Source organism: Amblyomma maculatum, chromosome 3 (genome assembly GCF_055883805.1).
Source record: "Amblyomma maculatum isolate TAMU_Amacu chromosome 3, ASM5588380v1, whole genome shotgun sequence".
Classification (NCBI taxonomy): Eukaryota; Metazoa; Arthropoda; class Arachnida; order Ixodida; family Ixodidae; genus Amblyomma; species Amblyomma maculatum.
In genome coordinates this window covers 67333061-67349138 of record NC_139346.1, presented here as the reverse complement: position 1 = coordinate 67349138, position 16078 = coordinate 67333061, and the positions used below count along the sequence as shown (strand labels likewise).

General features: G+C 45.5%; 1 protein-coding gene across 1 annotated transcript in view; it reads right to left on the bottom strand.

Annotated features, from left to right (window-relative positions):
- Positions 1–16078, bottom strand: part of LOC146194896 (uncharacterized) — a 32500-nt gene that overhangs the window by 3527 nt on the left and 12895 nt on the right. The window contains exon 7 of the mRNA XM_084596664.1: positions 15286–15384. Coding sequence (XP_084452790.1) covers positions 15286–15384 — 99 coding nt within the window. The remainder of the gene's footprint in view (positions 1–15285; positions 15385–16078) is intronic.

The window sequence follows — 16078 nt, the reverse complement described above, 5'->3', positions numbered from 1 at the left end:
CCGTACTCCATTTAAAAGTATTGCACCTTCTAAACAAAGACGGCGTACTAACCCACCCAAACCGATTGATCGCAGTTCAGGGTAGGGTGACACAGTCTGCACTGCAGTACGTTCTTGTGCAATTAATTACTGACATTTCAACTTCCGGTCTCAGAAACAAAGGCCCATTGGAGAAGTCGCAGATCCCATGAAAAGCAGCTGTATAAAATGTTCGTAGCAAGCTACCTTAAGCGGAGTGTTTTGTTACCGGAGTTAAAGATAACTTGCGCACAATGAAATATTTCCCCTGAGAGTGTGCTATACATCAGCATCCAAAGACACATCTGAGAAAAAAAAAAACGCTTTTCTCTGTAGCTTTCTTCTTGAAGTGGCATTGTGTGCACACAGGGCAAGATATATCAGCCATCTGCTGGCCACGTGACAGCTGTCCTACAAGGCCAATTAATAAAGCTGTGTAAGTGGCATCTTGGTGAAAATAGTGCTGCCTACTGCTTCGCAGGATTCTTTACCACATTTTATTTGACATTTTGCTCTTGAGGCCAGTAAATAAATGGTACGGTAATTCGCCTTTACTACGCTACAAGGTTTGGAGTACGAAAAAATGCCTCCGGCTACGCCACACGTCTGTAAACAGCTCTCAGTTGGTTTCAACCTACACGGAATGTGTTTTTTTTTTTACTTTGATCACATACAGCTCGGAAACCTTCTACGTAATAGGGCAGAATTTTTACTAGTGCTAACTACGCAGACGATGCTCACTTTAGTCCACGCGCGCAGAGTCGAGGCTAAAGCGAAGTTATAACATGCACTGTCTAGGCGGCAACAGACGCGTCGTTCTCGCCACGCTACCGCGCGACCACATATATTACGCTGAGGTTACCCAAAAGTAATAGAAAATAATATGCCTCTGCCCGTGCCACTAGGTATAACGGACTGAAACCAATAGCAACTCTTGCAAATGGGTAATTGCAGTAAAGAAGTGTATGTCACAGAAATTGAACAAAGGTACAGAAACAAAAGATTGCGACTGGATTAAAGGCGACGAGATCAAACTCGTGTACTACAATCACCGCTATCCGACCCGGCTGCGGTGGGGGCATTTGAATTTTTCATTCTTATTTGAGCATGTAATCGCAGGCAGTTCAAGCCACCAGTTTCACTTGGACAGACAAAATTTCTGGACATTTCCCGAATACCTGTCTGCGTGCTTTTTTAATTTGTCATATATTTTACCATAAATGCGATGGAATGCGTGTTTCTGTGGCTTGCGAAGGTGAACTGCGCAGCTAAACAGGCATTGGGTATGAAATAGGGTGAGATTCGTCATCACAAGCAGCATTTTGACCGCAGCAGAACAATGAACTCCCTAAATCTTTCAAAATCTTAAAGCTCTGTCTCCTACCAGCAGCTTGACGCTTCGCTGTTTGTACCTTTATTTGGGGTGTCGTCACGCGGTTAGAACGCCTTCTCATATATATATATCGCGTGCACCCATATGCTGCATCCAGTACGCTTTTCCTCTGCACTGCGTGCTTCGCCCTCAATGCTTCACCTTGTGCACTGCTGGTGAAGCATCTTCAAATCGTGACGGGCTGGTTCTTTCTTTATTATTATTATATTTTTTTTCACTGCTGCTACTGCTTCGCACACCGAAAGGTTGGCGGAGGAGTTTACAACTTCGGAGCAATTCCTTAACGTTCGGTAGCGGAGGCATTTACGATCTTGGAGCCATTCTTTAAAGTTCCCGAGAGTGTCCGAATAAAGGCCTTTAACGAAATCGGGCAAAACCGTCGTTATCATTTGTGTTTTATATGAAATGCAGACAGCTGAAATACAGATTTCATGTTGGTGTAGATCAAAAAGGATTACGGCGAATCATGGGATTTTCTACAATTTTTTTAGCCCCATTCAATAAATCGAAGTTCAAAATAATTCAAAAATTTTGGCCAGTTCCTTGAAGATCAAATTAACGACAGTTTGCTAATCAGGTTGTCTCGCATATCTTGAGCATAAGTTTTAAAAATGAATGACACTCCAGCCGCGAATCAATCCCGATACACAATGTTGGCAGTAGTCTGTAGCTACCCAGTGGGTTGTTCATTTTTCCCTAATTGATTAGTTGTGTTTAATTAATCAAACATTTTAGCATTGCCTGTAAACACCAAATGTCATAGAGGAAGTTGCAGAGCACCTTAATAATCCTCTGAATAAATTGTTTCCTACACGATATATTCCCCGTGGTCCTTTTCCCGCGTTCCAAAGGTAGCCCGCGAAATATGAAAAAAGAATGCCACGTGGCGGGGTGCTTGCGCTCTTTAATTTTGCTTTCTCAAGCGTGACAAGGATGAACAAGGTTGGCTGCAGTGAGACTGCGGCCAGCGACGGGGCGTTATGTCTGGTGTAGGTATTTGGACGTGCGGCAGCCGGAGCTAACCCCCGCTAATTGCAGAAGACTTCAACGCCTGCCACCAAGAGTGGGGATTTAATAAGCAAGATCCTAAGGGCAGGCAGTTATGGTAAGATTTTCACGAATTAAACCTCACCCTGCAGACACACTCTGGCTGCCCGACCAGGGTGGGAAACAGTGCGAGCAAAAACACAACCCCAGACTTAACATTCACCAAAAACATAGAGGAGCTTAGGTGGTAGAGCACAGAGCTCAACTTTGGAAGCGATCATTACGTCCTCGAAATAACGCTTAAACGGGGAGTCAAAGTAAGACGAGAAAAGATCATCAGCGCAATCGAATGGGAGAAATTCAGACAAATTAGGGAATCTGCAAACATGGACGAAAATATTGAAAATATCGACGATTGGGCAGAAACCCTCATGCACCACGTTAAATCCGCTACCATGCAGGGGGACATGCACCGAAAACAGTCGACAGGAAACTCCTACACATGTGGGAAGCAAAAAAGGTAGGGAAAGGCGCCTCCGGTGTCAGAGATGGAACCGAAACCTAAGGCGAAAAATAGCCAGACACAATAAGGAAATCGAGGATTATGCAATTAAACTCTGCGAGCAAAACTGGTGTAACAGGTGCGATGAAATGGAGGGCAACATGAGCCTTTCAAAGACGTGGAGCCTGCTACGACATCTTCTTGATCCCGACAGTTCGAAAACACAGTCAAACACAACAATAGCAAAGGCAAGACACGCGTTCGAGGGGACTGAGGCGGAATTAATAACTAAACTCGTAGACACATATATCGGCGATCCAACATCCGCTCCCTCTTAGGCAATACGCGGGCCCACCGAACGAGGCCCTCGACGCGCCCATCTCAGAAGCGGAAGTTAGAGCCGAAATCCTGAGCTTAAAGACGCGATCAGCTCCTGGCCCCGATGGAATAACAAATAAAATGCTACGAAACCTAGACGACGCTTCCATAACGGCACTTACATACTACATGCAAGTATGGAGTAGCGGTCGTCTTCCCCAGCAGTGGAAAACTGCAAACGTTGTGCTAATTCCAAAACCTGGCAAGCCCCCGAAATTGGAAAACCTCAGACCTATTTCTCTAACCTCCTGCATTGGAAAGCTTATGGAACGCGTAATCCAAACAAGGCTAACTAATTTCATGGAGGAAAACGACCTGTGGCCGCACGAGATGGTCGGGTTCCGACCGGGCCTGTCCACACAGGATGTAATGCTCCGATTACAACATGACATAATTGACTAGAAATCCAGAGACGCGAAGGCAATTCTCGCACTAGATCTACCAAAAGCATTTGACAACGTAAAACACCAGGCAATTCTCGCGGGACTACAGGAATTAGGAGTCGGCGAGAGGACATATAATTACGTAATGGACTTCCTGACAAACAGGACGTTGAAACTAAAGTTTCAGGACCTAGAATCCCCCACCGTCCACCTGGGAAGTAAAGGAACTCCGCAAGGCTCGGTGCTCTCCCCCTTCCTTTTTAACGTGGTGATTAGAGGCCTTCCTGCCGCTCTTAAAGTCATAAAAGACCTGAAGTTAAGCATTTACGCGGACGACGTTAATCTCTGGATGAGCAATGGCAGCGATGGCAGCATAGAGGAACGCCTACAGGCGGCGGCGGAAAGCATTGTGTCCTACGCGGCCGAAAGGGGTCTTTCGTGCTCTCCGCAAAAATCCGAACTTTTCATATATAATCCAAAATCAATGAGGTGCAAGGGCGACTTTAACGTAGAAATTAAGGTCGACGGCAAAACCGTACCAAGAGTCCAGCAAATCAGAATCCTCGGACTTTTATTCAAGAGGACGGGTATAACGACGGAACGATAAAAAAACTCACTACCTACGCGACGCAAGTAACAGGAATATTTAGGAGGATTGCATTCAAAGGCAGAGGCCTCAAAGAGAGAAGCCTCTTGAGACTGATAAAGGCGTACGTAATAAGTCGAATATGCTATGCCACACCGTTCCTCAACATCAGGACCAATGAAAAAGATAAGATAGACGCACTCATCAGGCGTTGCGTCAAGAGGGCGCTGGGTCTACTTTTCTCCTCTTCTACGGAACGCCCGATGGAAATGGGAGTGCATAACAGTTGGACGGAACTTGCTGAGGCGGTGAGAATCGCCCAACATGAAAGATTAAATAGGTCGAGCACGGGTCGAACCATCTTAGAATGGGTGGGTCGAAAAATAGATAGGGGCACAGCCGACAAGGTTGCCCTACCACCACAATGTCGCGAGAACATCATTGTCCGTCCTCTCCCACGCAACATGCACCCAGAATACCACAAGGAGAGACGAGAGAAGAGAGCAGAAGCACTGGTTAAAAGGGCAAACGAATTCAGAGTAAAAGAAGTTGCCTACGTAGACACTGCAAGCGGCTGATCAGGGGCGGCAGTCGCCGCGGTAGTCGATGGTAGCGGCGCACCAGTCGTCTCCGCCACCATCCGAAGCAGAAACATAGACACGGCTGAAGAGGTCGCAATAGCGCTCGCTTGCGTCGGAACGAAGGCTAGATTGATCTTTAGCGACAATAAAACTGCTCTCTGGAATATTGGAAAAGGCAGGGTTTCGCAAGAAGCCGCCCGAATTCTGAAAGCTGCAACTAAAATCGATCGCAAAATCACCATAATTTGGGTCCCAGCACACACGTCCGTCCTCGGCAACGAGGCGGCTCATGATTTAGCCCGAGATCTCTACTTCCGGGCAAACGCGGAGCCGCCCGACTGCCAGGCGATGGACGGACGTTTGCAAACCTATAAAGAAATAATCGAAAATTATAGATTAGGAAGACGTCTGATGCCGCCACCGGATCCTAGCTTAAATAATAAACAGGCCATAGCCTGGCGGCGATTACAAGCCGGAAATTTCCCGAACCCTGTCTGGTTGTTTCGCACCCAGATAGATGAGAGAAAAAAACGATAAATGTAAAGCCTGCGAAGCGAGGGGGACCCTCGACCATATACTTTGGGAATGCCCTAAGTCTCCGGGGGCTAGGGACAACATTAAAAGTAGAGAAGCCTGGGTAACTCTGCTGCGAAGCGACATCCCCGCTGACCAGCAGAAAGCCGTCCGCCTGGCGGTTGAGGCCGCGAATAACCAATGTATATTCGCCAGTCCTTAGTCACGGAGGTTCCAGCCCCCGTTCCTCAGGCCTGCGTGCCAGGAGCGGGGAGTAGGGGGCCTCCTAAATCGGTGGAAATTAAAGTTTTAATCAATCAATCAATTGGCGCAAGCGTCCTGTCCCGGGGCAAGTTTTCATATTTAGCGGCCTGTTTAGAATCGCTAACATTCGCTGGACCATGGAAAAAGCAAGAGAGTTCCAGAAACCCGTCTACTTCTGCTTTATTGATTATGCGAAAGCGTTTGACTGCGTAGATCACAGCAGATTGTGGCAAGCTCTCCAAGAGATGGGAGTTCCAATTCACCTCATCTGTCTCCTCAGGAACCTGTATGAAGGGCAAGAGGCCACACTCAGAACTGGACATGGTCTTACTGATTGGTTTCCGATCGAGAAAGGAGTGAGGCAAGGCTGCATACTGTCGCCCTGCCTATTTAACCTATATGCAGAGTGCATCATGAGGAAGGCCGGTCTGGACGAGTCTTCAGCTGGAGTGAAGATAGCTGGAAAACGTATCAACAACCTTAGATATGCGGATGATACCACTTTAATGGCAGAAAGTGAAGTGGAACTCAAGAGACTTCTGATGCGCGTACAAGAAGAGAGTGAGAAGTTTGGGCTTAAACTGAACATTAAAAAGACAAAGATCATGGCGTCTTGCCCTATCAAGTCCTGGAGCATCAATGGACAAGAAGTGGAAGCTGTGACAGAGTTTCTCTTCTTGGGCTCCAAGATTACCTTATAAGGAGACTGCAGCCATGAAATTAGGAGACGCCTGCTTCTGGGAAAGAGAGCAATGGTTAGCCTTGACCGCCTAGTAAAGAGCAGAGACATTAGTCTGCCAACTAAGATCCGTATAACTCGTGCTGTGGTCTTTTCAGTTGTGATGTATGGATGCGAGAGTGGGACTGTGAAAAAGGCTGACCGCCGAAGAATTGACGTGTTTGAATTGTGGTGCTGGCGAAGACTCTTGAGAGTTCCTTGGACTGCCAGAAGATCAAATCAGTCGATATTGTCGACCATAAACCCTGACTGCTCATTGGAGGGTCAAATTTTAAAGTCAAAGCTCAGCTACTTTGGTCATCTGATGAGAAGAGAGGAGTCGCTGGAGAAAGATTTGATGTTAGGAAAGGTTGAGGGTCGCCGGAGAAGGGGTAGGCAGCGAACGCGATGGTTAGATGGCATCCTCGAGGCACTGCAGATGAAGTTATGTGATGTTAGGAAGATAGTGAGAGACCGGAAAGCGTGGCGTGACATGGTCCATAGGGTCACGAAGAGTCGGACACGACTGAACGACTGAACTACAACGCGCAAAAAAAAAAAACTACGTGAGATATATCGTGTAGAAAATAATTTGACAGGTTTGTCTATTGAACTTGGTGTACAGGCAATACTTAAAAAGCTGATTAATTAAACATAACTAAAGAAATAGCTAAAAGGAAAATTGAAAAATACCCTAAGTAACTATAGGCTAGTGCCAACATTATGTATTCCGTTGATTTCTCGCCCGGATTAGCATTTTTATTTAAAACCTTGGCTCACTTAATGCGCCACAACCTGTATATACTTAAGAACGCTATGTATCTGTACTTCTCTATATGTAATTGTAGATCTCTATATTTAGCTATATAGGCTAAGCGGCTATATATTTAAAGCCGCTGGGCCAAATGTTGCCAGCGAATGCTCGCAGCGCCTCGCTTTGTCAGTTGCAATTGGTGCACGGCACTCTGTAGCAAATAAATCAATTTGAGCCTAACAGATGGCGCCACGTGCACAGATGTTTTTTAAACGTTGGTTTTGGCTACGAGGCCGCTGCGAGCATGAGGTGACTGCTAGGAACGAAGCGTGGCGTGGCGTAAAGGCGAAGTGGAAGGGCACGAATTTGCATCACCACCGTCGTCGTCGTAATCTCTCATCTCCCCGCCGCACGCTTTCAAAAGCTCGTTATCGATGAAAGTCAAGTGGTTGAAAGAGAACTGACTGACTCGGCGGCTGCTCAAATCGCAGAAAATGACAGGGAAAACAGGTCCGCCGATCGGTTCAGTAAACAGCTGAGGGCCAGGCGACGGCGCATGCAGGAGGCATCGACCCTCGAAATAGTGCGACTATCGGCGCCAATGACGACTGTTATGCGTTACACTTTCTCTGCATTACATTCTATGCGTGCGTCACACCTAAGTTTACCATCGCTATTCACGAAAATTTACTTTTGATAAAATCAAGGGTAAATTTTCTACAATCCAATGCCAAACTAAACACTATGCTTAAGAAGTTTCAGAAGGTGTAGCTCGAAACTACCCGTTGTAAACGATCCAACTAAAACCAAGTGCGAGTCTTTGGGAGGCATCTCCAGTTTTATGGTGGTGTCTTGACCTTTGTTATGCGTTGTCGGCTGGTATACACTGCCTCTGACGGCGCCAGGAGAAGGAGACTCCGGCAAGATGTTCCAGCAGCGCTCATTTGTGCTGCGGCTTTTAACCCTGCCCCTCCGCCCTCTCGGGTCGTGAAAGGGGCTGCGCAACATCCACAATTTTGGTTCCGGTAGTGAGTCGTTTTGCGCGCCTAATCCCATGCTCGAGGTCTAGAATCATGGTATAAATTGATGGATTCTGCAATAAAATCTCGCTCCACTTAGGTCCAAATGAAAACATTTGCTAACGGTTTGTGGAACTCTAACATGGACACAATAGATAAATGTCAGAGCTTTCCACCTGTGTAAACCTCATCAACAGAGCTTTAGCGTCGCTATGAGTTAAACACTGTAACTGCAGTAACAGAGACCGCACGGAAACCGTTACTAGGTATGCCTGGCAGCAGCATCACAGGCAAAGTATTATCATATCTTTAGTACGGCTGTCTATCTCTGCTAACTCATTCGAATATATTTCACGGCTTATAACGATAAGCCTTTCTAGACGAAAATAAGACCTTATATTCAGCTTTCTGGGGACTCCCGTCTGCTCATATTGTTTTTCCGTAACGGAACCACCGCGCTCCGCGTCGGAGTGGAAAACAGCCTGTTATGCCACGGAGCCAAAACTCCCTGTCAGGGACATTTTATCAGAAGATAAAGAATGTAAAACATTTGATAGGAGGTGGAGGGTGTCTTAAAAAATGCCTAAAAAGCAATGACATATAACATGAGTACGCATGAGTCACATGTTCTAGCACCATGCATTGGCTTAATTTGGCAGATTATACTAATCTGAACTCAATCTTCCCTAACTAACCCGCAGGCCTACCATTATTTTGGAGACATTAGACCCATTTTTCAAGTTTGGCTTCATCATGTCATTAGTTCCTTGATATCACACGAATTTGATGACGTCATAACCTTTTTGGTCTATCAGAAAATTCCCTGACACAGAACGCGAGACTTGCTCCTAACGGCTGCTTTAATGTTGTCGCATTAAAAGAAAGAACATTTGTAGGCAGATGGAGTTTAACAGGTATGTCCGCAAGCTTACTCAGGTCTCGCCTGTGAAAATAACATTTAATGTTGCCAAATAACACATTGTTTAGCATATAGTGATGCCAAAACTCTATGTTGATGGGGTTTAACCAGGTGGCATAGGTTCGGGACACGCAACGCGACAACCTAGCAAACAAAGGCATGCAATAAGTAGAGCAAGGCATACTGGTTGATTGCATTAATCGGCAAGAGCTTGTTGGCACTAGTGGGTACTAGGTCGCAGCCTAGGTGTTTTGGTGTTTCACAGGCCTAGTTTTTAGCCTGTCTGCGCTCACGTGCACATTCAAACTGATTTTGCAGCCTTCAGTTCCATCGCGTTTCCGGCGCATATCATGGACCACACGCTTAAACGCCATCTTAAACTCGACGCTGCCCATTCACTATCCCGTGCTAAATTCATGACGAGCTGATTTTTAAATAACGCAGGCCGTCAGGTAGAGCGTGGTTAACTATAACAAATGTAAACGCAACTTACAATTCTTTTCTCCTGTTGTTTGCCAGCATGCAAAAGATGCGAGTAAGCGGCACCTCACGTTTTCATTGCGTTGTCAAGAAACCAAAATCTCTACCTCCCTCAAACTCCCCGGCATCCTCTCCCTCTCACCCGCCTGCCTGCCTCCGCAACGCCCAGTGCTTTTGATCACGTGTGCCGATCGCTATGACTGTCGCACTCCACCGAGGCGTGATGACGACTGGCGTTAATTTACTGAAGAACTGGTTACGAGAAATCAAGAATATTAAAATTTTCATCTAAAAACAAGACGGGTGTGCAGTTTTCTGCATGCCTTTCTATGTGGCACAACGTTGAGACCACGGGCTACACTGGAAGTTGTTTGGCTTTGGGGCCTAACGTCCCAAAGTCAAAAGCAAAAACATAAATCAACAAAGAATAAAAATGAAAACAATAAACGAAAAAAAAGGGACTCGCGCTCCAGTAAGTTCAGGTGTTTCTCGTTTCTGATACTATCCTGTGAACTTGTAGAAAGCATTATGCCCTATGAGCTTGCTCTACCGGTGCATAAGAAATCTGTGCGCTCATTAATGTTTCAATGGATCCCTGTCCACTGCGGGCTCTCTGGGAATAACCAGGCCGATGTTGAAGCGAAAAGCGCGCTCAGCAATGGCCTCCAAACAGCTGTGCCTTTTTCAAGAGCTGATATGACGTGCCTTCTTACGAGTTGTATGAAGAATGCTACCGCAGCTTACTGGGTCCCGCTTACTGGGACACATTCAGCAGCTTACTGGGACACATTCGTCTAAGAAGGCTCGATCAAACGCTGACATTTTATGTTCCGCGTGATATTCCGCGTCATTAGGCATGCTGCTACATAGACTTCGTTTAAACGTGGCTTTCACGCGCAAGTACTTACATTTAATTGGACAGGTGGACTCGCCGGAATGTTCAACTTGTGACATCCCAGAGACTGTGGACCATATATTATTGATGTGCCCAGTGTATGTGTGCGAAAGAAATGTGCTAGCCGCTTCCTTGAAGCGTTTGGACAAGAGGCCTCTGTTGGAGGAACTGCTGCTGAGCGCTTGGCAGGACAAGGGGAAGGGTGTCCAGGCAGTGCGGGCTCTTTGCCGTTTTGTTGTGCGCCAGCAGCGGACTTATTCGCGCTTGTAAAGCAAGCTACTGTGCCTGTATACATATATTTCATTGCCTTCTCCCACATCGCCATACACCATGATCTTCTTTCTTCCCTCCTTCCCCTTCCCCAGTGCAGAGTAGCAGGCCACATTTGAATGATTCCGGCCAACGTCTCTGACTTTCTTTTCAATAAATCCATCTAGGTATCTATCTATCTGTGCGCTCATTCATTCATCAAGCATTTTATAGAGCATTACTCAAGAGGAAATTTAGTGAGGGTTTTCACTGATTTTTATTAGTCGAGTGGTTTATTTATCCAAGAGTGTTTTACGACGGCTAGAAACGCAGGCTTTTACGCATATCGATTATTCAATGTGACCTACAATCGGTGGTGCCATACTACGCAGGTGCGTTTCAGGTACAAGCATGCCAGTGAGGAATGGTTTTAAAACAAATATGCTACCGGTTCTCTGGATCTGTCATGCCGAAAAAAACGCAGTAAGGCGTGTAAGCCCACGACTCCATTTTAGAAAAGTAACGAGGCAACGGAGTTGTTTATAAGCCGCATAATGGAACATCCACGGCGTCCAAAGGATGTCTAAGCTTTCGCTTCGCTTGAAAGCCTCAAGGCAACGGTTCACTTTGCCTTGCACTCACTTAAGAGTTTTAGGGGTGTCATACTTTGTTCATTAAAATACTGTGAAATAAACCGTGTATTTTGATTTCTCATGTAAATAGAGTTACCTAGAATTTTTAGACTTTCTAAAATTGCCTCAAGATTTCGCCGTACGTTTGAGGTCATTAAGCTTTAATAGACCAGTTTTGGAAGCCAGCCGTATACGATGGAAAGTATCGTTGCACGCTTCTTTTTCGCTGTGCCGGAATGCACCTGCTGTCATAAGAGTGCATCTCGTTAAAATAACGCATTCCGTTAATTTCTCACAGCGCGTTGGCAGCTGATACAGAAGCAGCTATTTTCACGTAAAATAATTGCTCTATTATGATGAAGGTTAATTATTCACAAGGGATGCGAACCGTGCAGTAGCTGTATTGCCAAATAACAATGGTATCATTACCTCTGTAAGACAGTCGCGACGAAATATTTGGTGACCGTCAAGCTCTTTTGATTTCTCTCTTGGTTCTGTTAAGTTATTACAGGTAAGTAGCATATTAGGCATAAGAAGGGAAGATACGTCGTATCATGCCCCTTAAAGCAACGAACATCAGTTCGATATCAGCGACTTACCTGCAGTCGGCTTATGCGGGGTCTTCGCGGTTACTTGTACTGTGGGAAGAAAAAACGAAACGTATTTATTAGCGAAAAACTCTGTTCCCAGGTGCTGACACTTCTAAACGCGTACGGCACGACCTACACACAATAATTCACTGTGATTGGGGATTGAGGTTCGACATTTCGATGAAGAAGGATAGGCAAGCACCTAACACTTTTCGGCGTGTGTGTGCACGTACATGAAAAGTTTCAAAAACGTTTCCCAACGTATGCAAGCGTGTTTTTTTCGTATTTTTTAATATCCGATGTGATGATAGACAGAAGTTTTTCATACTTACCTCTAGACGATTAAAACTATTTATCTGCCTGTAAGCCACAGAATGTGTGTAATACTGAAGAGATTCAAAACAACTACAGGTGAAATCCTGAACAATCAAAAGACACTCCCAAGTTTTGCTATACTGGATCATGGAATGAATGTGCAGCACTCCGCCCTTTGGCGCTAGACTCATTAAGAAAGTTAAGTGTAGACTCTAAGTGCTGTGCGCTTATGCGACTCGTATTAAGTCGAGGTCGAGATCATACGGAGCCCACTTCGCCGTTTTCTTTACAGCAGCGAGCTGATTTGGCAGCAGCACATTTAGCTGAAGTACCAACGCTTGCCAAGTCCGCAGATTTAACCGCCGGAATTCTATGAGCCCTGAAACTCGGCATCAACTTTCAAGTAACCGATCCGCGTCACCTATCTGCGCGATCCACTTGGTCGATCTATTTGCAGCACTGACAAAGGTAGGGTCGGCCTGACCCAATCACGATCGTACGCACTATAATAGACGAATGTGCTCCCACTGTCTCTCCTACCATTTCGGGCGGCGAGCGGGCCAGGCTGTCCCTGCCTTTGTCAATGCCGCAAACTGCTTCTGAGACGAAGGAGTACAGGAAGAGATTTGGAAGCTAGTATGGTATAGAGAGAATCGACGGCAACTCCGGAGATTCATTTGGATGTGTCAGTCGCAGCTGAAGGCCCGGCGCCCTAAGCAACTTTGGTGGTATCGCGGGTTGGTGCTAGCCAAGTTCGATTTCTTCGCAATAAGCCCTGTTTCAACATTAACTTACGGTTATTAACGAAGTGATGCGCTACCACTCCTTTCCGATCATAACACTGTAGCACTTGCAATCGCAGTCCTACTCTGCACACAACAGGGTACTTTCAGATGTAATACAATAGACGCTCTCATCAAAATTAATCATGCAGTTCTTGACAGAAATATTTTTTTTTTTTACTGGCAACAAATCGTACAAACTACAGAAACTTAGAATGAAGCATCTCTTGTCTCCTTCAAGTTGTCCCTGCATTTTTGAGCGCTGCAGTTTCCATTGCGAATAACTAACTTTCCCAATCAGCCACCCTAAAATAGGAAGCACTCGGCTCTTTTGCATCGTCAGTAATTTAGAATAACCAGCCTCATTTTGAAGAATTTACGTCGCTTTGTTTCAGATGTAAAAAATTTATATTATTGCAATACGGCTACGTTACTGCCAAAACGCCTTTGTAACATTGTGTATCGGTTCAATCATACTCTAAACCTGAGTTATTTCATGTACGAGTCGTGATGTAATGGAAAGCTGTACAACTTTCTTGTAATTAGTCCAAATTTAAAAAGCTGCTTGTGTGGTTTCAAGTTGCTTTTCCTTCGTTCGCTTAAACACATTCGTAAACTATTTCTTTCCAGTTTCCTATAAAATTTAGCAATGCTTATACATTACCTCCTAGCAGGAACCGTCAGTGTTGGTACATCCTTCTGTATAATTACGATCAATACCCGTGTTTTGTGAACCAAAAAGAAACAAAACAAGGTTCTCCTTGTTGTCAGTAAAGGACAGGGTACAAAATTCGTTAAGTTCTGATAGAACAAGCATTGACGCAACATGTTGCGTATTGTTAAGCTTTTGCTCATATTTGTCGGTGACTTAGTTTAGCGTATGTTGTGAAGTCAGAGGTGCACAGGTAATAATATCACAGTAAAAGAATGGGGGAAGTCGGGATGTTAATACCTTTTGCCTTTGTGTTTTTGCGCGCGCGCGCGCGTGTGTGGGTGTGTGTGTGTCCCAATGTGAAGCTCCGACTACGCTCCGGTGTAATCATTACGGCGGTGGCTGATGCGTTCTCATGGCAAGTCAGTGGCTAGAGCCAAGTATATTATAAAAAACCTGTTTCGGCTCATCCGGAGTCCCTTCTTGCCGCTAGCATTGCATTAAACAAAAAACGAGCGCCAGTTTGTTGGAAGATTGCACCCATTGACAAATATATAAATGCCCGGCGCCATTGGGGTCGAACGCCGCACTTCTCGCATACGCGAAAGATGTCGAAATCATTAGAGCATCGAACCGAAATTTCGAAGCGTTTCGGCATGCTTTTATGCATTCAGATAAGAGTTTTACGCATTCAGTTGTCGAATTAAAATCAATGATATTGAGATACTTTACAAAGAGCGAAATCCATGGCAAACACTTGTGTTCGTCGTTCCCTTCTATTAATTTAAGTTATCTTGGCCGGTGGGAAAGCATTTTGGAGTAATGTTTAGAGCAGTGGTATAGGAGAAGGAAATGTTTTCTAGGCTTTCCATACATTATCAGTCTATTCAAATTTCTACGGATAAGGAAAGTTATGAGCTTTGCATGGCTGGCAACCGTGCTGCTGTTTGTAGCCTATAGTACGCACTTCGCTCTCGTTAAGATCAGCGCGAAAAGCAAGCAGTTTCCAGCGCGCCTACAGTCATTTCCTAAGCCATCTGCCACAGCTGACAGACACGAGCTCGCAGGCTACGTCGAAGTGACACGCGGCGTTTGTCAGCTAACGGTTACGTCGAGAGTAGCTGTAAGCAAGGAATGTTATCAGCCACACGCTCGCCTGTGATGGATCAGAATGTGGTTTTGCGTTTGCAGCGACACAAGCGCATACCTGCAGCAGATTTTGATTTCCACTAAAACTACTTCAGGGCCCGAAGTGTAGCGCAAGTTCCCTATAACCTGCACCTAAACAGCTGCCCCCCCCCCCCCCCCCACCTCCCCCCTCGTCTTTGAACGAGTTCGATTCGTTGGCTCAAGTTGACTATCACGAAGGGGTAACGCAGATATTAAACGGCTCAGCCTTTGCAGTGCTGAATGCGCCTACTCTGAGGAAACACGGTGTCAGGTGTGTTATAACTTAAGCCTTATTCACTTTAGTGGGCTCGTTTTACACCCCACAGCACACAAATAAGAAATAAATAATAAAAACATAAAAAGAAAGAAATCCCGAACATAGCAAGAATTTATCTCATTACATCGCAGTTAGGAAAGGTCGAAATTTTCTTTCCACTCTTCTATCCGCGACTTCAGCGGAGCGGAGGTTTCCGGTGTGAGATGTAACCCTACTTGGAACACTCACCACACATGCAGTCCTGTTCGAAGCAGCCGTTCGCGTCAGTCATGGCGTGCGGAGCGCATTGTCTTCCCGCAGGACACCGGGCGGGGCACATCATCGGCACTGCGTTCATTGAAAGCATGCAACAGAGTGGAACATGTTTCAGAGGATGCGGCACCATCCACTTGGTTTTAGGCTATCGCGCGAGTATTTTGAACTCCATCTTTGCTGATTTCACTTGCAGTAATGAGATAAAATCTGCCATTGAATTGACTTTCGGGAGCTTGCATAGGATACTTTTTTTTTTTTGTAGGCAAGCCTGCCATAAGGCATATTATAGAAACTCATGTAAATGGTTTTCTGTGAGGAATGGGAGCAGGCTCCCGCTCTTAGCGTTGTCGGTGAGCCATTTAGGAAAGTCCTCTTCTAAACAGGATACTGCTGTTGCGGCTGACTGGGAATAAACTAGCAAAAATGTGTCTTATTGTTCGTGAGCACTCGCAATAGGTTTGCACTAAATACCAAGTTATTTCTTATTCTCGTTGCTCACTGCGTTGCCCTATCACTCCACACTTTTTGTTTTATTTTATATTTAGATCGTGCTTATACTCACTCTTCTCTTTTCTGTTTCTCTTCGACAACACTACCCCTATATCCGAGCCGTTGAAGAGAAAATGATGAGATTAATCAGGCGGCATGCGGTCGAAGACTAACTGCTTTTCGTAAATTATTCCGACTTTCACCGGTAATTTCTCCTACATCTCGCTTCATCGCCGGCCCTTCCCACCTCGTCACTATATCTCAATAATCCTGCCGC